The sequence below is a fragment of the Enhydra lutris genome, unplaced genomic scaffold (genome assembly GCF_002288905.1).
Source record: "Enhydra lutris kenyoni isolate GAN:26980312 unplaced genomic scaffold, ASM228890v2 scaffoldscaffold65, whole genome shotgun sequence".
NCBI classification, from domain to species: Eukaryota; Metazoa; Chordata; class Mammalia; order Carnivora; family Mustelidae; genus Enhydra; species Enhydra lutris.
In genome coordinates, this window is record NW_019154149.1 from 7,708,994 (window position 1) to 7,732,545 (window position 23,552).

The 23,552-nt window shown below is 39.9% G+C and overlaps 1 protein-coding gene across 3 annotated transcripts in view; it reads left to right on the forward strand.

Moving 5' to 3' along the window:
* Window positions 1-23,552, forward strand: part of LOC111158945 (ATPase phospholipid transporting 11C) — a 188,197-nt gene that overhangs the window by 85,734 nt on the left and 78,911 nt on the right. For all 3 annotated transcript variants that reach the window (XM_022521289.1, XM_022521287.1, XM_022521288.1), the window contains exons 2-5: window positions 3,773-3,892; window positions 9,891-9,980; window positions 12,655-12,735; window positions 14,817-14,924. In XM_022521289.1, the coding sequence (XP_022376997.1) occupies window positions 3,773-3,892; window positions 9,891-9,980; window positions 12,655-12,735; window positions 14,817-14,924 (399 nt within the window). The remainder of the gene's footprint in view (window positions 1-3,772; window positions 3,893-9,890; window positions 9,981-12,654; window positions 12,736-14,816; window positions 14,925-23,552) is intronic.

Genomic DNA, 23,552 nt, shown 5'->3' on the forward strand with positions numbered 1-23,552 from the left:
GGATCATGATCTGAGCTGAAGGCGGAGGCTTTAACCCACTGAACCACCCAGGCGCCCCGCAGTCTCTAAGTAGTCTTGCTAAAAAATGATTATTTTAGGGTCAGGATTATTACATCTTTAGCTTTTAAATAGATCATTGAAAGGAAGGAAAATCCCTGAGCCTATGTACTTTAAAACTTTCTGGGCTAGGATATTATCTTTTTTTTTTTTTTTTAAAGATTTTTATTTATTTATTTGACAGAGAACACAAGTAGGCAGAGAGGCAGGCAGAGAGAGAGGAGGAAGCAGGCTCCCTGCTGAGCAGAGAGCCCGATGCGGGACTCGATCCCAGGACCCTGGGATCATGACCTGAGCCGAAGGCAGAGGCTTTAATCCACTGAGCCACCCAGGCGCCCCGGGAATTATCTTTTTAAAAAAATAATGGAAATATGTATGTGGATATTGGTTCCTATCTTTTTTTGACTCTAATGTCTGGTTGTCTGAATCATGATAAATATAGTAACACCAAAGGAGACCATTCCAGGGGCTCCTGGGTGGCTCACTTGGTTAAGTGTTTGACTGTTGGTTTCAGCTCAGGTCACGATCTCTGGGTCATGGGATCAAGCCCCATCTCAGGCTCCCTGCTCAGTGGGCAGTCTGCTTCTCCCTCCCTCTCTGCCCCCCCTACCCCGGCATCCATGCTCTCTCTCAATCTCTCAAATAAAGTCCTTTTTAAAAAAGTGTATTATCCTGATTTAAGGGAAGAAGACAGAATAGAGGCATGGCAGCTCCACTGGAGAGCAGTGGGTCTCAGGAGTGGTAGCTGCTGGGGACGATGGGGCGGGAGAGCTGGCCCACATCCTGATCGTGCAGCTTCCCGCAGCTAAAGCAGCTCTCTGTCCCCCAGAGCATAACCGGTTCACTCAGCTCAGGGGTTCCGAATGGCTTCGGTTATTACCTTTCTGTAGTGTACTTGCACTGCGTAGCTCCCTTGCAATTCGCCCATTCTTCTCAAAGAAAAAACAACAGAACAATAGCTTGATTAATCTTTTTTTTTTTTTTTTAGATTTATTCACTTATTTGAGAGAGAGAGAAAGCGTGGGGTGGTTGGGGCAGAGGGAGAGAGAAACATAAGCAGACTTGGGGCTGAGGCTGAGTGGGAGCCCTTGGCAGGGCTCTATCTCCTGACCCTGAGTTCATGACCTGAGCTAAAACCAAGAGTCTGACACTTAATGGGCAGCGCCACCCAGGTCCCCCAAGCTTGATGAATCTTAAAATACAAAAGGAAAATCCCAAAGTAGTAAATGAAGTAAACATCGAAGATCTGTGTGTTACTAAAGCAGCTTATTGTCAGTGTTGGTGTTCTAGGACTTTCCTGAATGTGATGGTTCGCATAATAAACACCGTGAATTGATAGGAAATGATGTGGGTCCACTAATACTGAAGAAGAAAGAGGTATAATAGTAGTGCATTAGAACTGAATTGAGTTGTGTGCTGTAAAATCTTATAACAACAATTTTTTTTAAGATTTTATTATTTATTTGACAGAGAGAGAGATCACAAGTAGGCAGAGAGGCAGGCAGAGAGAGAGAGGGGGAAGCAGACTCCCCACCAAGCGGAGAGCCGGATGTGGGGCTCGATCCCAGGACCCTGGGATCATGACCTGAGCTGAAGGCAGAGGATTTAACCCACTGAGCCACCCAGGCGCCCCTTATAACAACAATTTTTGTTCATGGTGTTTAGAAGATCTTTCAAATGGTGGGCTTAATTATTGCTACTGTGGAGTAATTATTTCTGTTAATTTGTTTTCTTGCTACACTGCTGTTTATGTTTGATACTTTGTATATTCAGTCATTTATATAGAAATTAAATTGTATGATCCTTTCATTCTTACTTCAAAGACTTAATGTATCTTCTGAAATAAACATTCTTCATTGTAATTAACTGAGAAAAACATCTGAGTTTTTGGCAGTGGGTCCAAAGCTATTCCTTTGAATATCAAGATTTTCAGTAGAATCTAGACTTAAGATATTTCTCCCTACACTATTAGATATATTATTTTTCAGACCTCTTCTGTTCTGATGATTTCAGGTGTTTTTCCTCTTTGGCCTTCAACACTCCGTTCTTTTCAGATCAGTAAGAAAAATACTGCTCTCAAGAATTACCTGAGTTTGCAAAGAGATAAATGCTTCGCTTTATAAAGATTGTGTCTGATAAATGTGAATATCCCAGTTTCAGAAAAGGCTGCACTGGATATGCAAAGTTCCAAAAGGGAACCGTTATTTACATTATAAAAGATTTGTTTACTTCATGAAAGACTTGTTTGTGTCTTGTTTATGTGTGTTTTGTATTTGTATATGTATCTGTATCTTGCATTCTGACTCAGTGTTGGGGTAGGATAGGGTGGCAAGAGTACTTACACTAAACTTACGAGCTGCTGCATTTGAAGGTCAATTAGAAATAAACTAAAGAATATCTGAATTCATATTAAAATGATAAATAGCTCAGTGTTCAAAATTGTATACATTTTTCTCTTTATAACACTGTAAGCCAATAAAACATAAATCACAAAAAATTTGCAAAATAAGCTTATTGGAGAATCTTTAAAAACAAGGTAAAGCTTCAGTGAAATAAAAAAGTAAGGTAAAATGGAGCTCAACCTCAGAACTTCTAGATTCTAGAACTTCTAGAACCTTCTTTTAAAATGTAGAAGTGGGGGGGCATCTGGGTGGCTCAGTTGGTTAAGCAACTGACTCTTGGTTTTGGCTGTGGTCATTATCTCAGGGTTGTGAGATCGAGCCCCGCTTCAGGCTTTACATTGGCCGTGGAACCTGCTTGGGAATTCTCTCTCTCTTCTTCTTCCTCTGCCCTGAGCCCCGTCTCCCTCTCTTAAAAAAAAGAAAGAAAGAAAGAAAGAAAGAAAGAAAGTAAAATTAAATTAAAATTAAAAATGTAAAATGGACATCAGAGATACATTGTGTGAAATGGGACTTTTTGACAGTAGGCTCTGAGAAATCACAAAGGATGTCTTTCCTGTAAAACCAAAGAATTACAACTTTTCTTTGTAGAAATAGTTGATCATTGTTAGAGACAGCCATTCTATTTTTTTTTTAAGATTTTATTTATTTATTTGACAGCGTGAGTGAGAGAGAGAGCAAGCACAAGCAGGGGGAATGGCACACAGGGGAGAAGCAGGCTTCCTTCTGATCAAGGAGCCTGATGCGGGGCTCGATCCCAGGACCCTGAGATCATGACCTGAGCTGAAGGCAGACGCTTAACCCACTGAGCCACCCAGGTGGCCCGAGGTAGCCATTCTGTATCTCTGTACTTAAAAGTAATTATTTTCTATGTAAAAGTAATCTGCATTCTGCTTTGTGTTCTCTGGTAAGGAACTGACAAAATGGTCTTCAGTGGTTGTTGTGTGATATATTAAATATTCCCAATCTGACCTTTCGAGTGTGTTGCTGTGATGGTGACAGTTGAGATTTTGTGGAAGAAAGAAAAATGGCAATAAAAATACTGTTCTTCTAGGATTTCTTTTAATTTACACATTTTAAAATAGTAGGGTTGGCCTCAGCACAGTTGTCTCAAGCAGCCCTCTCACTAATCTTCACTAAGTCAGCAGCTAAGAGCCCAGTGGAGTTTGAATAGCCTAACAGGGTTTTCTCTCCTCGCTGGTGCGCTCTCTCTCTCTCGGGGATTGTCAGATGTGCTTCCGCAAAGACTCTGAACTCAGCAGAAGCATGGACAAATGTGATAAGAAACTGACTTTTCCCCCCTTTCTCTTGGTCAGTGTGCTGGAGAAGAGAAAAGAGTCGGTACGCGCACAGTGTTTGTTGGCAATCATCCAGTTTCAGAAACAGAAGCTTACATTGCACAAAGATTTTGTGATAATAGAATAGTCTCATCCAAGGTAAGTTGTTTTTTTTTTTTATTCGGTAGATACATGTAGTGATTCATATAGTGAACCAGATAATGCACTTATCTGTGCTTCCAAGGAAGCTGGTGTATTTGTATACACATATGCATGAGTGGGCGCACCTGTACCGTATACCAGCTGTGGTCATCATCCCGCCAAAGGGCTGTTTTTCTTAAAGAGTATCACTCTGTCTTGTTACAGCTGACATACTATTGACTTGCTTTCCCTTATTATTCGTAGTGCCTGTTGATGATACCTACTACATTAAGCCTTAAAGCGTGCTAAAACTATGAATTATCTACTTGCCCAAAGCTTCCTGAATTTCTCTTAAGGGGATGGACTAAGTTCTAAATGATATGCATTCTTTTGGAGGGTGCTGCGGTAGAATGACATTTATCTCTTTCTGTTCCACTGGGGAGCTCCTCGAGTACCCTCTTGCCTGATCATTTACTAGCTGTGTGACCTTGGCCAAATTAATCTCCGAGTGTGAATGTCCTCGTCAGTGAAACGGAGCTGATGTTGCATACCTAAAAGCATTCTCTATCGTTCCTAGTACCCAATCACCCTCATTCTACTAATATTAACTCGCTCGTCTTTACCTTTGGCTGACTAGGTTAGGTACTGGGTGCTAGATGGCAGATAATCGATAGACGGACAGATCTTGATAGATTGTCCTTACTTCTTCAGGTAGCCAGGCAAGGCAGTTGTAAGATGTTAGTGACAGTTGGATCACTGCAAGTTTGCGAACACCTAGGACCTGAAAGAAAATTATGCCCTTCCTTTAAAAATGCAACATTTGGTTTTCAAACACACATGTGATTTCTCGAGTGATGTAGTACAGATTATACATAAGTAGGAGATTAACATGTAAAATATGGACAGAATGAGTAAAGACTGTTCCCTAATGAGCATGTGTCTATGGGCCTATAGAACACTCTGAGTGTCTTTGGATAAAATGTCTATTTCCTGTTCATCTTGAACCTTATGGCAGAAAATCTGTCCTCAGCCAGAAGTTTTCATACCTGTGCTCAGGATGGGGACTATTCCTTTGATTGAAAATTATTAATTCCCCCTGTAAGATCCAGGATAGCAGTAGTAGTCCTTTGACTCAGAATCATAGACTTATAGAACTGAAAGAGCCTACGAGATTATCTGTTCAACCTGTTGACTGTACAGGTGGAGAAGGCAAACAGAGAAACTAAGTTAGTGCCGTGGTCACCAAGCAGAGTAAGTGATAAAGCCAGGAGCAGAACTGCTTTGTGAGGTCTGGTGGCTCTGCATAAAAAGCCCCTTTCATGTCACTGTACCACTGGGGCTCCTTTCTCTGTTTTCTCTCGTGTTTTGCATCAAAGAAAATCTAAAATACTTTCCAGGGAATTACTGTTTTCCATAGTGTGTTATGTGGAACAAGCTAATGTCACTGTCGTTGAACTAATCATAACCATTTTGTTGTAATATATTTCACGATTTCACATTGTAAAAGAACTAGAAGACTGTTTAATTATCAAATCTTTTCATATGTAATATAATATTTCTCATATTTTATCTAGCTTCAGTTTTACTGGTAGACAAAACAGTACATTTGGATTTTTTTTTAAATAGTCAAGAGCTCGTAAGGCAAATAAAGATTGTTTCTGAACAGATTTGCATATCTACCTCTGTATCGGTATGTATTTTAGAAATCAGAGCAAAGAAGCGAACATTTCTGCTTTGATAGACAAGCATCTCTCTTTTCTCTGTAAATATTCTATGTTGACAGTTTTTCTAGTTTACCATGCTTTTTCCTAAAAGCTCTAAAGCAGAAGAAGAGGAATTGATAGTGAACTACAGAAAAAGAATGAAATCTTAATACAATGAATAATTAGGAGAGGATAGTGTTCATATAGTGTAGTGGTAAAGAGCTTCATCCTTGTAGATAGAAGACCTGGGTCTGAATTTAAAGTAAGGCATTGAACCCTTCTGTGTCTCAGTTTTCTTATCTGTAAAACAGAGACACTAACAGTACTTACCTCAGAGGATTGTGGTGAGTACAAAATAAAGTAATCCACAGTTTAAGTGCTGTGCTTGGCCTATAGTAATGACTCAGTAAATGGTAGATGGTCTTGTTAAATTACATTTCTGTGATTGGTATTACTGCGGTCCTGAGCAGTACTCGTGATTCGCTCAGTCTCATGTGTTTCAGTTGTGTGGCTTGATCTCTCTTTAAAAGAGGCCTTTGGATCCATTCTGGAGAGAACAATATTTTCATAACTTGAACTTTTCCTTCCTCACATTGTCTTTTGACCAGAATATTTTATTGAAGAAATGTACAATTTATAGCGTACGTTAGCTGCCTTCCGGCTTTGTAGCAAGTGTTGACTTCCTTTTTTAACTCTTTGATGATAAAAATACCTTTCTGTTAATGGGTGCTTTTTATTTACTGATAGCACCAGTAATGCCTGGTAAAGACTGGGAGTAAGTCTTATTAATGCAGGGAACACTGAAGATAAACACTTTGATCTAAATTTTACTTACTGATAAAATTGGTCTTCTTTTCTTCTAGCAGAACACAATACTTTTCCATAGAAAAACTTGTTCTCTGCGGCCTTCCTACTTTAGTACAATCAGCAGGAACCTTTGGGAATCACCAGAATTTTGTAGCTGGTACAAAATTTGGAAATCTCCTTCGGTAGCAAAAGGAACACTGATTGCTTGCTGCTAGGATCTTTAATTTCCATCATACTTCCCCATTACACATTTTTTTTATTTAAAAATTCTGAGCCTTAATCTTGAAGGTGCTTCAGTGGGTTAAGAATCTGAGCACCACCTAACTCTTTGAAGGTATGCCCGAGGTTAAATTTAGAACTTCTATGTGAAAGACTGTCTTGAATTTAAAGCTTCAAGCCTAAAATTACACTAGCAATCTCCCTCATTTCTAAAACTCAGATTTTCAGTAGACTTTATTGGACATTTCTTTGAATCTTTTTAGACTCCCCGGATGGTGCCTTTTTAGCTAGTTACTAAATCCTAGTGTCCTGGTAACTCCCTTTACTCTTTTGAATTTATGGGAGAAAGAGTGGTACTTTAAAAAAAAGAAAGTTCTGCTTCACCTTGGTAATGAGCAGTGGAGTAAATGGCCAGAACTTAAGATCAAGATTTCTTGTGCCTTCTTTGTACCAAACATTGTTCTAGGCAGCTGTGGTAAGGGGCTTATGGTGTGTTCCTTGACCCCGTGATAGCTCATGGCCTGACACAGGAAAGAGGAGGGCATATAGCAACAGTTTCCTATAACAGTAATACCCAGAGTTCCCCAAGGAAACAGTTCATCTAATAAGTTAAAACAGTGGTAAACAAACAGTGGGGGCCTAGAAACAACAACAAAAATGTTCCCTTTTGATGTGTTAACACCCCACAGAGGACTCTAACAGTCCCTGATGTTTGTTTGTTTAATTAAAAACCCCTTAGTTAGGGAACAGAAGGTCAACAAGCCAGAAGCTCAGCTGTTAGCCTGTTGTGGGAGTTTTGCTTATTGTTTTAGAAAATTGATCTTAAGTCATTGGGGCAGTTAAGTGCTGATCCTGGACTGTATCAGCTTCAATGTGACTAGAGCAGTGGTTTTGACCCCTTTTGTGTTTGGTTACAAGCTGCCTTGGGAACCTGATAAAAAAGCGTGGATTCTCTTCCCCCAAATGATGCAAATGCACACAATTCTGTACTTCGTTTTTCATTGTTGCTTATTAAGTTTTGAAATTGCAGTAGAGTTAGCATACAGTGTTTTATGAGTTCCAGATGGCAGTATAGCGATTCAGCACTTCCAGATATCACCTGGTGCTCATCACGACAGGTGCATCCTTAATCCTCATCACCTGTTTCACCCAGCCCCGCCCCCAGCCCCCGCCCCTCAACTGTCAGTTTGTTCTCTGTCATTAACAGTCTGTTTCTTGGTTTGTCTCTCTCTCTCTCTCTTTCTTTCTTTTAACCTTTGTATTGTTTCTTAAATCCCACATACGTGTGAAATCATATTTGTTTTTCTCTGACTTATTTTGCTTAGCATTATACTCTCTAGCACCATCCGTGTTGTAATTGGCAAGATTTCATCCTTTTTTATGGCTGAGTAGTTTTCCGTCGTGTATATACCCCGCCTCTTATCTATTCATCTGTCAGTGGACACACTTGGGCTGCTTCCATGGTTTGGCTATTGTAAATAATGCTGCTAAAAACATAGGGGTGTATGTATCCCTTTGTATTAGTGTTTTGTATTTTGGAGATAAATGCCCAGTAGTTTGAGGACTGGATCATAGGGTAGCTCTGTTGTTAACTTGTTGAGGATCCTCCATACTGTTTTCCACAGTGGCTTCACCAGTTTGCACTCCCACCAACAGTGCAAGAGGAACAGTTCCTTTTTCTCCGCATCCTCACCAATACCCATTGTTTCTTGTGTTTTCTGTTTTAACCATCGTGATAGGTGTGAGGTGCTATCTCACTGTAATTTTGTAGTTCATTTTGAATGACCTTCCTTAAGGCACTTCCATGAATCCTGGGCGAAGAACCTTCTGGGTTGGCATGTTAGGTTGTAATGCAGTTCCTTTACTGAATATGTTTGCCTTCATTTATCTTCATTTCCTTGGGATTCCCTGAATCCTGAGCCCATAAGAGAGGTTAGTAGTAAATTCACATATATTGTGTCATGCTCTGCAACTGTGGCATTTCAGTCAACTTACCTAATTTATTTTTTTTTAAGATTTTATTTATTTATTTGATGACACAGATTACAAGTAGGCAGAGAGGAAGACAGAGAGAGAGTGAAAAGCAAGATCCCTGCTGAGCAGAGAGCCGATGCGGGGCTCGATCCCAGGACCCTGGGATCATGACCTGAGCCGAAGGCAGAGGCTTTAACCCACTGAGGCACCCAGCCGCCCCTCACCTTACCTAATTTAATGGATTTTTTCTCACCATATTTGTGGTGGAGATCGTTTAATTGTAAATTTAGATCTTTTAGGTTAAGAAACCTTTCTTTCTGGTTTCTGGTCTTTATTAAGATATCTAGAAAATTCACCTTCTCGTGGGGATTTTTTTAAAAGATTTTATTTATTTATTTGACAGACAGAGATCACAAGTAGGCAGAGAGAGAGGAGGAAGCAGGCTCCTTGTGGAGCAGAGAACCCGATGCGGGGCTGGATCCCAGACCCTGGGATCATGACCTGAGCCGAAGGCAGAGGCTTTAACCCACAGAGCCACCCAGGTGCCCCTCTCATGGGGATTTTTAAATGATTTTGTCCTTGAGCTTAAGATATTAGTGAGAAAGTCTATGTGATTCAGCAGTTGGCCCAAGAGTTTTCTTCTGCCCACGTACTACTTAGCATTGAACCTTTAACCTGTTACCAGTTACCAAAGCCCAGTGTGGTGTGTTGTTGATTAAAGTGAAAGCCCTTCATGACCCAGGGTGACGAGTACACCTCAGCTGTCTCAGAGGTGGAGGGGGGCGTTGATGATAGGGACAGAGTTATATCAGTGATGGTGATCAGACTCCAGTGGTTAGCTGAGCCAGAGGGATTAATTTGTTTGTTCATTCATCCAGCTAATTTATTGAGTGTCTTTGTGTCTGCTAGGTGTTGGGAGAAAAGTAATAAGAAGACGAACAGCCTGTCTTTATGAAACGTATTGCCTATTGAGGGAGAAACTTTAATAAAAAGTGCACACATCCTATGGTTATTCACTGTAACGAGTATTATTAAGGAAGTATAGAGTGACGTGAGAACGCCTGACAAGGAACCTAATTTAGATCAGGTCAGGGAAAGCAGAAGTTGGGGACTAGATGACCCAACTGTGATGCTGCAAATGAAAACTTCATTTCTTATATAGTATACCTCTAAGTGTATGCTTATTTGTATGTGTGAGGTGTGGGTTTTAACATGTTTTCAAAGTATTTTGATAATCTGGCCCATATAAGTTGTTACTAGGGTTTTTCACGTTTTCCTTCTAATAATACTTTTTTTTCCTTCCTCCCATATAGTATACACTTTGGAATTTCCTCCCAAAGAATCTATTTGAACAGTTTAGAAGAATTGCAAATTTTTATTTTCTCATCATTTTCCTTGTTCAGGTAAGAGTTCTACAAACAACCATTCCCCTTTTAGAAACTTAATTACTCCAAACAAATTTTCAGTCCATTTCTAACTTTAAAATGCCCTGTGTCTAAAAAGGTGTTTCAGGACCTGTTTTAATAAAACTTTGTAAAGTACTAATATTATAGTTTAAGATTTATATGATTTTACATATTTCCAAAAGTAGCATTTTTACTAGAAAACCTGTTGAGAATTTGTTACTTTAAAAACTTTATCATAGACTTTGTATCTTTGTTCATCCTAGAAGGACATATATTGTGTATCATTAAATACAATGACATATATTAAAGTTTAAAATAGTTCAGATTAATAGTTTTACTTCATTAAACACCAGATTCAGCTTAATTGAAAATTTATCACTTTTCTTCCTGATACCAGTTTTGCTCTTCCTCATTCATTTACTTTACGTGTAAAAGCCTGATAGATTTGATCTTCTCTATGTTTCTGCTAATGTTTTGTGTTTTAAATTTTAGACATCTTAGTTGCCTCTTCCACCTTTAAGACTATGAGCTATTACAAGTTTTCCCTCACCAAAATTACCCCCCAAAAATTTTATTACAGTAAGGATATTTTTCCCACATTTCATTTTTTAAACGAAGCAGAAACATCCTCCCAATGAAATTGCTCAAATGCCTTGTTAATGTTAAGTGCTTCTGTTTATCCACTTTGAGGCTTTGAGTAAATGGTACTGTAATTTAATTTAGCCCTGCTGCTTAAAACCAATCTGGGTTGTGATATGGGAAAGAGCTAATTTCAGTCTCAAATGATGGGGCATTTGAAAAGGAGCTACCCTAGATCCATGGTAAGATACCTTACAAATAGCATAAAATAAACCATACAAAATTATGCCCAGGAGAGTCATTCTTTGTCGTGTGCAGCACAGTTCAGTTTGGTTCAGTGGATGTATATCAACCACCTACTGTGTGCCTTGGGGTTTTCCAGATAACGAAGATTAAGACAGGGTTTTTCTGTCCTTAAGGAATGTATGTTACACTCATATATCCATTTAATTTCTTTTTTCTTTTTAGATTTTATTTATTTATTTGACACAGAGAAAGATCACAAGTAGGCAGAGAGGCAGGCAAAGAGAGAGGGGGAAGCAGGCTCCCCACTGAGCAGAGAGCCCGATGCGGGACTCGATCCCAGGACTCCGAGATCATGACCTGAGCCAAAGGCAGAGGCTTAACCCAATGAGCCACCCAGGCGCCCCACCCATTTAATTTCATGCAGTACAAGTCATAAAAGTCGCATGAGCAACATGCTGTGGGGTACAGTGGGAGTTCATAGGTCTTTCTAGCCAAGAGGAGCTTAAGAAGACTTCAAAGAGTAGATGATACCTGAATTAAGCCTTGAAAGATTAGAGCAAGTTAACCTGGTGAAGAATGCCAGATGGATATCTTGGGCTGTGCATGAAGGCCCACAGCCACATAAAAGCGTGTATCTCTAACTCGGGGCATGTGGCAGAGCCTGGCCCAGGTGGGGATAGAGATGAGAGTGAGTTGCCAGGGCAGAGTGAACCCATGGTCCTCTGTCCCTCAGATCTCGTCCTCTCTCTTGGTATTTGTTGTTTAAGTGAATGACAACAACATCGACCCAGTCATGTTCACCAGACACTTAGAAGAGTCATCTCTCATCACCCCTGACAAGAAATTCCTTGTCATTCGTACTTTTTTTTTTTTTTAAAGATTTTATTTATTAGAGAGAACGAGAGACCACAAGCAGGCAGAGCAGCAGAGGGAGGAGGAGAAGCAGGCTGCCTGCTGAGCAGGGAGTCCGATGCAGGGCTCAATGCCAGGACCCTGGGATCATGACCTGAGCCGAAGGCAGACACTTAACCGACTGAGCCACCCAGGCACCCCATTCCTATGTGGGAGTCTACTGCTATGGGGTACAAACAAGGTGATGGCTTGGACAAGGGGGATAGCAACAGACATGGAAAGAACTTCCACAAATCCAGGAGGATGATCTTCTGGAAATGTAATTCTGTTCCTGGGACTGCTCCTTGCCTGAAAGCTCTAGTTACTTCCGACTGTGGGATAAACAATGAACTCTAGCCTCTGTCCCCATCTCCAGCCCCATCTTACACCACACTCTCTCCTGCCTCTGGCTTCCTTTATTTTTTTGACATGCATTCCCCCCCCCACCACCCCCCCCCCCGCCTCCTACCGTAGAGACGTTGTCTGTGCTGTCCTCTGTGCCTGCCCGGAAGCCTGGCCTTCGTGCAGTTAACTCTGCTTTACTCTCTAGATTTCAGTGGTTCACTTGGTTGACGGTTTTCCTGTTTTCCTGTAAGCTGCCAGCTCTACGAGGGCAGGGACATTTCTCTGTCTTACTCAAAGCAGCATCTCTAGAGCCTGGCTGATGATAGCACAGGGCCTGAAAGAATGGTACTCGACAAAGAGATGGTAAATGATTGCTTCTGTTTCGTGGAGGGCATTAATCCAAACTGGAATGAAACCTAAGCCTGAATTAGAACTGTTTCTTTACACTAATTGCTCTGTGGATTGCTTTTGTTTTAATGAAAGTTAACATTGACCCTGCTACCAGGATACGTCTTGTCTGTATTTCTGCCTGAAATGGTTGCATCATGAGCCCTGTATATGAGCGAATGGCATATGTTCCTTTTACATTCAATTTAATTTCTTTACCTAGGTCACAGTGGACACACCGACTAGCCCAGTTACCAGTGGACTCCCACTCTTCTTTGTTATAACTGTTACAGCCATCAAGCAGGTAAATTTCTTATGTACAATTATGCCTGCATTTCAGTCCCATCTGGTTTGAATTTCATTGCCAAAGGTCCTTTTTCATTTTTATGTAGAGTGGGCAGCATCCTTGATTCCTATGGAAAACATTAAAATGACCATAAGGTACTTCTTTAATTTCTTTTGCCTTTTTTTTCCCCTTAGTATTTGTGTTCTGGGTTTGTAACCCTAAAAGAAAGAAGGTAGAAGGTACAGCTCAGTCAGGAGATGAGAGGTGAATTTTTTTAAAATATTTTATTTATTTATTTGACAGAGAGAGAGAGGGAGAGAGATCATAAGTAGGCAGAGAGGCAGGCAGAGAGAGAGAGAGAGAGAGAGAGAGGAGGAAGCAGGCTCCCTGCTGAGTAGAGAGCCTGATGCGGGGCTCGATCTCAGGACCCTGAGACCATGACCTGAGCCGAAGGCAGAGGCTTTAACCCACTGAGCCACCCAGGCACCCCGAGAGGTGAATTTTTAATGTATCTAAGTTTTTTTCAGTGTGTTCTGTCTTTCTGAAAAATTCCCAGTGTGGTAAATTTTTGTTGTTGTCGCCTAAAGCAGAGAACTCAAGAGTCCAAGTACTTGGTGTTTGTTTTCTTCCATGATGCTGCTGAAGTGGGTGGTGGGCAGAGGACACTTATTCTCGCTTTTCATCAACGCTGACAATTGCCATGGTTTCTGATGCTGATGACTTGGAAATATTTTGACCCTTTTATATGATAGTACCTTTGAAAAATTCCACATGAAATTGAAAGTGGAAAAGGGAAGCAGGAGGTAAAGGGTGGGTTAGCAACATTTATCATGTATTGGGACAGTCCATAGTACCTGACTGATGGCAGACATACTTTTAGAGAGTAACTTACCAAAGAGCTTTAAAAACTATCCTCAAGAACTTCGAAAATGAAGGTCTGTTTCATAGAATTTTGAACAAGGTTACCTTTCCTCTTGGGGTTATCTGGTCTTCTATCTTGCCTACCGGAAACTGCAAGAATATTTTATCAAGTGTTTGGTTGCTAAATAAAGACTTCTGGAATGTTCTTTCCCTTAGGCTGTTAGGATTATTTTCTTTAACATCATAGAATTGCTGGTTCCAAGAATAGCCTGTATGGCTTACAAAAGCTCTTACTGATTCATTTTACTCTCTATACTAGTTCATCTTAGTGCCTCTCTTTCCTCACTGACATCACAGAAAGTGCCATAGGAAGTGATAGCCTAGCATTGTCATAAAGAGGGACAGAACAGGAATGAATATAGCATTGGAGAAAAAAGCAGAAGGCGATCAAGAGATTTTTTTCAAACAGTTCCATTTGAAAAGGTACAGACATTATTCTAAAGAAAAAAAGCAATGTGATGTAAAAAAGGAGAAGAGGTCATGCTCAAACAAATGAACATCCTCTTTCCTTAGTTCTTTTGGCTTAAATTTACTTCATACAAAAAACCCAGACTAAAATGAGCCATTAGACCTTTCCCTGATTACTTTTAACTCTAAAAAATGAACACCAGTTTATGGTTTCCTTTACTACCAGTGGAGAAGTTTAACTCTTGGCTTCCAAAACTTGTTGTGGATTCTGTGTCAAAAATAACCCTAACTTGCCTTTTCAATTCTCTGTCCCTGGGGAGGAATTAGATTTCCTCAGCAATGACCACTCCCAACAGTCTACTACAGAAGAATATATTTAAGTGATTAGAGCTAGAAAATAAAACCCAGGGAAAAAAATGGTCACATGAAAAAGTAGATAAATTAACATTAACTTGAATAAGAGTAGAATTAGAAGAATAAATCATAGCCTTTCACATTTGAAGAATATTAAGGTTCTGATGCCTGTGTTTTCATTAATACTTATCTGTAGAATGGAGAAACCTTTCAACGGTAAAGCTATTTGCCTAAGAGCTATTTTGAAAGCGTATCTTAGTTTTTGCTGTAAAAATGAACAATGTTGTCTCTTTAGCACTGTGAGTTGCGATTAATCTATCCGTGTAAATATCTGCTGGTGATTCATAGAGGGGGATATAGAAATTTATTAACTTCACTGCATTATGTGAGCTTGACTGTAGTTGTTTTTATTCTAGGGATATGAGGATTGGCTAAGACACAGAGCTGACAATGAAGTCAACAAGAGCACTGTTTACATTATTGAAAATGCAAAGCGAGTGAGAAAAGAGAGTGAAAAAATCAAGGTATTTTTGTAGTTCGTTTTTTTTTAAATTGTGGTAAAACACAGCATTTTAGAATACACAATTGAGTATATTCATGTTGTTATGCAACCGTCAACACTTTCGAGTTCCAGAACATTTTCATCACCCCAAAAGGTAACCCCCATAGGCATTAAGTAGTCATGCCACATTCCTCCTTCCCCCAGGCCCTGGCAACCACTAATCCTCTTTCTGTCTCTATGGATTTACCTATTCTAGATTATTTCATATAAATGGAATCCAACACTGCGTGGCCTTTTGTGTCTGCCTTCTCTCACTTATTGCAATGTTCTCAAGGTCTCTTCTTACTACAGCATATATTAGCAATTCCTGCTTTTTATGGCTAAATATCCCATCATACAGTTACACCACCTTTGCTTTATCCATTCATCAGTTGATGGACCTTTGGGGGTTTTTCCACCTGTTGGCTATTAGGAGCATTGCTGGTATGAATATTCACGGTCAAGTTTTTGTTTGATCACCTATTTTCAGATCTTTGCAGTATATACTTAGTAGAACCGCTACATGATGTGGTAGTTCTGTGTTCAACTTTTTCATGAACCACCAAGTTGTTTTCCACAGCAGCTGTGCCATTTTACACTCCACCAGCCATGCATGAGAATGCCAAGACAGTAGCATCTTTTACTACCAGCCAAGTTCTTATTTATTTTATTTCATTTTTTAAAGATTTTATTTATTTGACAGAGATCACAAGTAGGCAGAGAGGGAAGCAGGAGGGGTGGGGGGAAGCAGGTTCCCCACTGAGCAGAGAGCCCGATGCGGGGCTGGATCCCAGGACCTTGAGATCATGAACTGAGCCGAAGGCAGAGGCTTAACCCACTGAGCCACCCAAGTGCCCCATATTCGAGTTCTTGCATGGACATAAGATTTTAATTTATTTGGGTAAATATCAAGGAGTGTGCTTATTGGATTGTTTGGTAAAAGCATGTTTAATTTTGTAAGAAGCTGCCAAGCTATCTCCAAAGAGGCTTTTCATTTTGCATTCCCATTGGCACCCAGTGGGAGTTCCCGGTTCTCCACATCCTGGCCAACATTTGTTGTCAGTATTTTGGATTTTGGCAATTCTAATAGGTTTGTAATGGTATCCCATTTTTATTTTAATTTGCATTTCCCGAATGACATAACGGTGTTCAACATCTCGTCATATGCATCCTTGATATCTGAATATCTTCTTTCATGAGGTTGTCTAGTCAAGACTGTACCCATTGTTGAATCAGAGTGCTCATTTTCTTATTGTTGAGTTTTAAAAGTTTTTCTTAATATTTTAGTTAACAGCCTTTTATCAGATATGTCTTTTATAAATATTTTGTCCCAAAGTATTATTTTTTAAATTTCATTTTGTTTTTGTGATCAAAAAGCATATAACATTAAATTGAGCCTCTTAACCATTTTTTTAAAAAGTATAATCTCCATTTTATTTTATTTTTTTTCGGAGAACAGTTTTTCTTCAGTGCTTAAGGACTTAGCTCCTTATGTGGGCTTTGGTGGGGGTGGTGAGGTAACACCCACGGGTCTAAATTGGTGAGGGTGTCGGGCCCTTCCGTGCTTCAGGAGAGCTTCTGGAATAGCTTGCTGGGAATGGCGCAGCTTGGGCAGTAACGTAGTCTCACAGACAGCTTGGGACAGACATAGGTCTAGCAGACCTATTTGCTTTGGAAATGCCCCTGATGGCGGGGGTCTGTACTGTGGTCCGAATAACAAACTTCTCAATGGCCTGGACTTCGGCCCGCAACTACACAGTTGGTACCCTGAATAGGCCACACATGGCTACGGCCCTTTGTGACACAACCATTTTTCCTTCTTTTCTTGGTCATCTTGAAAGTAAGCCCCCAAGAGAGCCCATCTTAACCATTTTTTTTTGTTTTATTTTTTGTAAGGATTTAGTTAGTTATTTCGGGGGGGGGTTAGGGAGGAGCAGAGGGGGAGAATCTTAAAGGAGACTCCCTGCTGAGCACAGAGCCCAACAGCACGGGGCTCCATCCCAGCAGGCATGAGATCATGACCTGAGCTACAAGTCAGAGGCTTAACCGACTCAGCCACCTAGGCGCCCCTAAGATTTTATTGTTTTAGAAAAAATCTCTACACGCATTGTGGGACTCGAACTCAAAACCCCAAGATCAAGAGTCACATGCTCCACCAACTAAGCCAGCCAGGCATCCCCCTCATCTTAACTAACCATTTTTAAGTGTACAGTCCAGTAGTGTTAAGTATATTCACGTTGTACAACAAATCTCTGGAATCTTTTCATTTTGTAACACTAAAACTTTATACCCATTAAACACGAGCTCCCCCTGCCCCCCAGCCCTTGGTAAACACCTTTCTATTTCCTATTTCTATGACCAACTACTTTTGAGAAATACTTCCTATGAATGGAATCATACAGCATTTGTCCTTTTGTGCCTGGCTTATTTCACTTAGCATAATGTCTTCAGGGTTCATCGATGTTGTAGCATATGACGGGAAGTCCCCTCTTTTAAAACTACATTATATTCCGTTTTGTGCATATACTCCCTTTTCTTTATCTGTCCATCTGTTGATGGACATTTGGATTGCTTCCACCTCTTCGGAATGTAAATGATGCTGTGACAAACACAGGTGTACAAATAACTCTTTGAGATCCTGCTTTAAATTACATTAGATACATACCCAGAAATAAAATTTCTTAATCATATGGTAATTCTGTTTTTGATTTTTCAAGGATCCTGCATACTCTTTTCCAAATTGGATATATCATTTTATCTTTGCACTTAGAATGTACAAGGGTTTCAACTTCTCCATTGCTTCTCTAGGGCTTGTTAGTTTCTGTTCTTTTGATGGTGACCGTCCTAATGGGTGTAAAGTATCTCATCGTGGTTTTGACTTGTATTTCTGAAATGATAAGAGATGTGGAACATCTTTTCATGTGCTTTTTGGCCATTTGTGTATCATACTTGGAGAAATGTCTATTTGGATCCTTTGCCCGTTTTTTAATTTGTTGTTGAGTTGTAGAATTCTCCTGTATATTCTGGACATTAACTCCTTATCAGATATATGATTGGCAAGTATTTTCTCCCATTCCATAGGTTACCTTTTCATTCTGTTGATTATTTCCTTTGGTGCAAAATTTTAAGTTTGATATATTCCCATTTTTTTCTTTTCTTTCTTTCCTTCTTTCTTTCTTTTTTCTTTAAGTAGGCTGCACACCCGGTGTGGAGCCCAACACAGGGCCTGAACTCACAACTCTGAAGTCAAGACCTGAACCGACATCGAGAGTTGGATGGACAGTTAACTGACTGAGCCACCCAGGCGCCCAGATATATTCCCACTTCTAATGTTGATTTTTTTTCCCTGTACTTTGGTATATGTCCAGGAAATCTTTATTGACTCCAGCATCCTGAAGCTTTTCCCTGATGTTCTTCCAGGAGTCTAAAAAGTTTAGGTCTTACATTTAGGTCTTTTTATTTTTCTACAATTCTATTTATTTATTTGAGAGAGAGAGAGAGAGAGAGAGCATGAGCAGGCGGAGAGGGAGAGGGAGAAGCAGCCTCCCTGCTAAGCAGGGAGCCCAGCATGGGCTCGATCCCAGGACCCCGAGATCATGACCTGAGCCAAAAGCACACATTTAACCGACTAAGCAACTCACATGCCTCTTATAATTAGGTCTTTAATTCATTTTGAGTAATTTTTGTATGTGGTGTAAGATAAGAGTCAAACCTCATTATTTGCATGTGGCTCTCCAGCTTTCCCAACACCATTTGTTGAAGAGACTGTCATTTCCCTATTGCATAGTCTTGGCACTGTTCTTGAAAATGATTTGGCGGGGCACCGCCATGGCTCAGTGGGTTAAAGCCTCTGCCTTCGGCTCAGGTCGTGATCCTGGGGTCCTGGGATCGAGCCCTGCATTGGGCTCTCTGTTCAGCAGGGAGCCTGCTTCCCCGTCTCTCACTGCCTGCCTCTCTGTCTACTTGTGATCTCTTGTCTGTCAAATAAATAAGTAAAACCTTTAAAAAAAAATCATTTGGCCATACATGCAAGGTTTACTTGTGGGCTGTCTCTTCATTGGTCGATATATTCATCTTTATGCGAGTACCATATCATCCTAATTACTGTGTAGTGTTTTGAAATCTGGTACTGTGAAGACTCCGCAAGTTTGTTATTTTCATTTCAAGGTTATTTTGGCTGTTTGGGGTCCTTGAGATTCCATATAAATTATAAGAATTTTTTTCTATGTCTGCAAAAAATGTCATTCACATATTGGTAGGAATTCCATTGAGTTCGCAGATTGCTTGAATGGTATAGGCATTTAAGTAGTCTGAAGTCTTCCAGCTCATGAACATGAAATGGCTTTCCCTTTATTTTTATTATCTTTGCTTTCTTTTAGCAACGCTTTGTAGCTTTCAATGTGCAAGTCTTTAACTTCTTTGGTTAAGTTTATTCCTAAGTATTTTTTCTTTTTTGATGCTATTGTAAAAAGAGATTCCCTTTCTAATTTCCTTTTTGGATTGGTCATTGTTAGGATGTAAAACCAACACTCAAACCAACACTCAAAATCAGTTGCATTTCTATATAAAATGGAATAAAAATTCAATCTCCTCATTTCTATATAAAATGCAACTGATTTTGAGTGTTGGTTTTATATCCTGCAGCTCTGTTTAATTCATACATTAATTCTAACAGGTTTTTGTGTGTGTGGAATCTAGAGTTTTTTATGTATAATATGATGTCATCTGCAAACCAGAATAATTTTAGTGCTTGTCCAACTTGTATGCCTTTTTTTTTGGTTTGGAGTAATTGCTCTGGCTAGAACATCAGTACAATATTGAATAGCCATGCTGGGAGTGGATATCCTTGCTTTGTTCCTGATACTAGAGGAAAAGCTTTCACTCTTTCCTCACTGAGTATGATATTAGCTGTGGGCTTTTCATATATGGCTTTTATTATGTTGAGGTCATTTTTTTCCCCTCTCTTTGTAGTTCATTGTTTTTATCATGAAAGAGTATTGAATTATGCCAAATGCTTTTTCTGCTTTGATTGAGATGATTATCTAGCTTTTGTCTGTTGTTATGTGTTGCATTACACCGATTGATTTTTATGTATATCCTTTCATTCCCAAGGATACATCCCATTTGGTCATGGTGTGTGATCATTGTAATGGGCTGTTGGATTTGGTTGGGTAATATTTGTTCAGGACTTTTTTCATCAGTATTCATTGAAGATACTGGTCTGTAGTCTTTTTCTTTTACACTGTCTTTTCCTGGTAAAATGGTATCAGTAATTCAGGCCTTAATAGAACAAGTTTGGGAGTGTTCCTTCCTCTTGGATTCTTCAGAAGAGCTTGAGAAGAATTGGTGTTATTCTTTAAATGTCTGGCATAATTCTCCTATGAGGTCATTTAGCCCTGGGTTTTCCTTTTGGGGAAGTTTTCAACTCCCACTTCAGTCTCCTCACTAGCTTTGGGTCTGTTCAGATTTTTTATATCTTCATGATTCAATTTTGGCAGGCTGTATGTATCTAGGTGTTTATCCATTTATTCGAAGTTATCCTGCTTGTTGGCATACAGTTCTTTGTAGTAGTCTCTTATAATCCTTCTTATTTCTGTGGCATCAGATGTAATGTCTTTTTTTTTTTTAGCTATTTGAGGCTGTCTTTTTTTTTCTTAGTCTGTCTAAGGGTGTGTTGATTTTATTGATCTTCCAAGATGTTATTTTTAAAAGACTATTTCTGTGTGCATATGGATTAAAATATGAAAGGTAATAGAAATCAGATTCTCCAAAATAGGAAGAAGATGGGTAGAACAGAAAGAGAAGAGGGCAGGTGAAAATACCATTCCAGAATGATTTCAGGGTTGTGATAGGGATTCATTAAAAATGATACTCTCCTCCCTGTACTTTTATCAAGTATTAATCAGTGCTGAATTATTTACTAAACAGTGGGAATTGTTGGACATAAGTTCTCCATCTTCACAGCAATAGGTGTATTGTCTTGCATCTTCTTTTAGTAATAATGGGGAAAAGGCTACAGAGTGGGAGAGTTACCTGAGATTGATAGAGAATGTCTTTCTATCACCCTTTTTTCTTTTCTGCATTTTCTGCATCCCATAGGGGAAGAGCCTCAGCTAGAGTGGTAAGGATCTGAAGTTGCCAGACCAGTCTTAGAAACTCAGCTCAGTTGTTCAGCATAAGAACCAAATGCAGCCTAAGTGATCGGTAGCATTAAATCTGTACCTCCCAGGGCACTAAGTAAAATTGTGAAGCAAGTAAATGTTTCCCACATCTGTCCCTTTCTCTTGTTTCCTCTTTCTGATTTGGCTGTCACCCCCACACATAGAAAGACACTCCCCCCCCCCCCACCCATCTTCCACGTTTTGTTCATCAGGCTTCTTTACCTTGAGGCTGATCTCAACCAGGTACAATCTTAATTAAATCAGTTGATGCTATTGTGTGAAATGCTGTTTGATTCGGCCCTTTCTGGAATGTTTGTGGGTGGCAAGAAATGCCTATAAACTAAAAGTATCTAAATGTTTGATTGCTTGCCTGGGGAAGTGGGTAGACTATTGTTGAGTAAGAGAGTAACTTGGTGTGTACCCTCAGTGCAGTGGAAATTTTTTGAAGGGTTTCAAAGCCAGGGAGTGACTTGCAGGAGAGGATAAGAACCTATATTAGGATGACAGTAGTAGAGATAACAATAAAAATAGTAGTTAACATTTATATATACATAAATATGCCAGGCATTGCCTTTCCCATTATATTAACTGATTTATTTATTTTTTAAAAAGATTTTATTTATTTATTTGACAGAGATCACAAGCAGGCAGAGAGGCAGGCGGGTTGGGGTTGGGAAGCAGGCTCCCCGCTGAGCAGAGAGCCTGATGTGGGGCTCGATTCCAAGACCCTGAGATCAAGACCCAAGTTGAAGGCAGAGGCTTAACCCCCTGAGCCTCCCAGGCGCCCCATATATTAACTGATTTAATCCTTACTTTATAACAGTCCTATGAAGTAGGTACTTTGATTATTCCCTCTTTACAAATGATAAAACTGAGGCACAGGGAGATTAAGAAACTTGTCCATGACGAGTAAGTGGAGAACCTGGGATTTGAAACAAGTTTGGATTATGAGTTGTGCTCATAACCACAACTTTGTCTCACCTGTCTCAGGATTAAGCCAAATGGATATATTCAGGATATTTTTTGGAGGTAGACTCATCAGGACTTGATGTGTTGTACTGGGTGCAGGGAGGGAGAAAAAGGAAAACAGATAAAGATAGCCTTCTTGGTTTTGGCCTGAGCAACTGAGTGAATTAAATAGAGCTGTGAAACAAAATGCTGGTGATTAAGAGGGAGAAGGCTGGGAGAAGAACAGGTTTAGTGATAGATGTAGGAGTGAAAGGGGAAATCAAAAATTCCATGTTAGTCGTGTTCATTTCAAGATACCTGTTAGACATCCGGATGGAACTGTCAAGCCTGGAGCTTCGAGATGTTTGAGCTGGCAATTTAAATTTGGATTTCATCACCATGTAGATGGCACATGAAGCCACGGGACTGAATCGAATCCTAGAACATAGAAAAGAGAGCTGCCAAAGAGGACTTAAGGAATTCAAGGTAAAAATGTGGCTCTTTGTAAGGAAGAGAGTATAGGTTTTGGTATTGGAAACACTGGAGGAGTTTCTTCAGGTTTTCTGATTATTGCCTTTTTGTATCCAGTCTGCTGATAAGTCCATGGAAGGACTTTTTTTTTTTTTTTCTTTTCTAACTTTCCCTTCTGCCTTTTCTTATAGTTTCCATCTCTGCCCAAATTCTTTTTTTTTTTTTAATTTTTATTTATTTGTTTGACAGACAAAAATCACAAGTAGGCAGAGAGACAGGCAGAGAGAGTGGAGGAAGCAGGCTCCCTGCCGAGCAGAGAGCCTGATGAGGGGCTCGATCCCAGGACTCTGGGATCATGACCTGAGCCGAAGGCAGAGGCTTTAACCTGCTGAGCCACCCAGGCGCCCCTCTGCCCAAATTCTTCATGTGCACATGTATGGTGTTTGCCTTTTCCACAAAATACTTTAATATCTTAATCACAGTTATTTTTATTTTTACATGCCTGTTTCATAATCCAAAATCTCAACATTTCCGGGATGGGTCCTGTGCTGACTCCTTTATTTATATCTTGATTTAGGTCATTTTGGTCTTGTGGTTTGTTTTTTTTTTAATTGAATTTTTTTAATTGAATTTTTTTAATTGAATTAATTACATTGTATGTAAAACAATGCTAGAAACCAAGGTAAACAGTATTTCTGATCTGCAACAGGCACACCTCTCCTGTCAGCCCATGAATGTGAAGGTTCAGTCAGGCTAATGGGGAGTCGAGCTGGCTTGGGTGTTTGTTGTGGCCATAGCTGCTTTCAGTACCCCACTGGAAATTCCAGTTCTGGGAGTGCTTGGTGTAGGGCCTGGGGACGGGCCAGAGGGCCTTGCTCAGTATTCCTGTTCCTTGCCCCCAGGAGGGGAGGTGGGTTGCCGTTTCTTTCTTTCTTTCTTTTTTTTTTTTTTTAAGATTTTATTTATTTATTTGTCAGAGAGAGAGAGGGAGAGAGAGCAAGCACAGGCAGACAGAATGGCAGGCAGAGGCT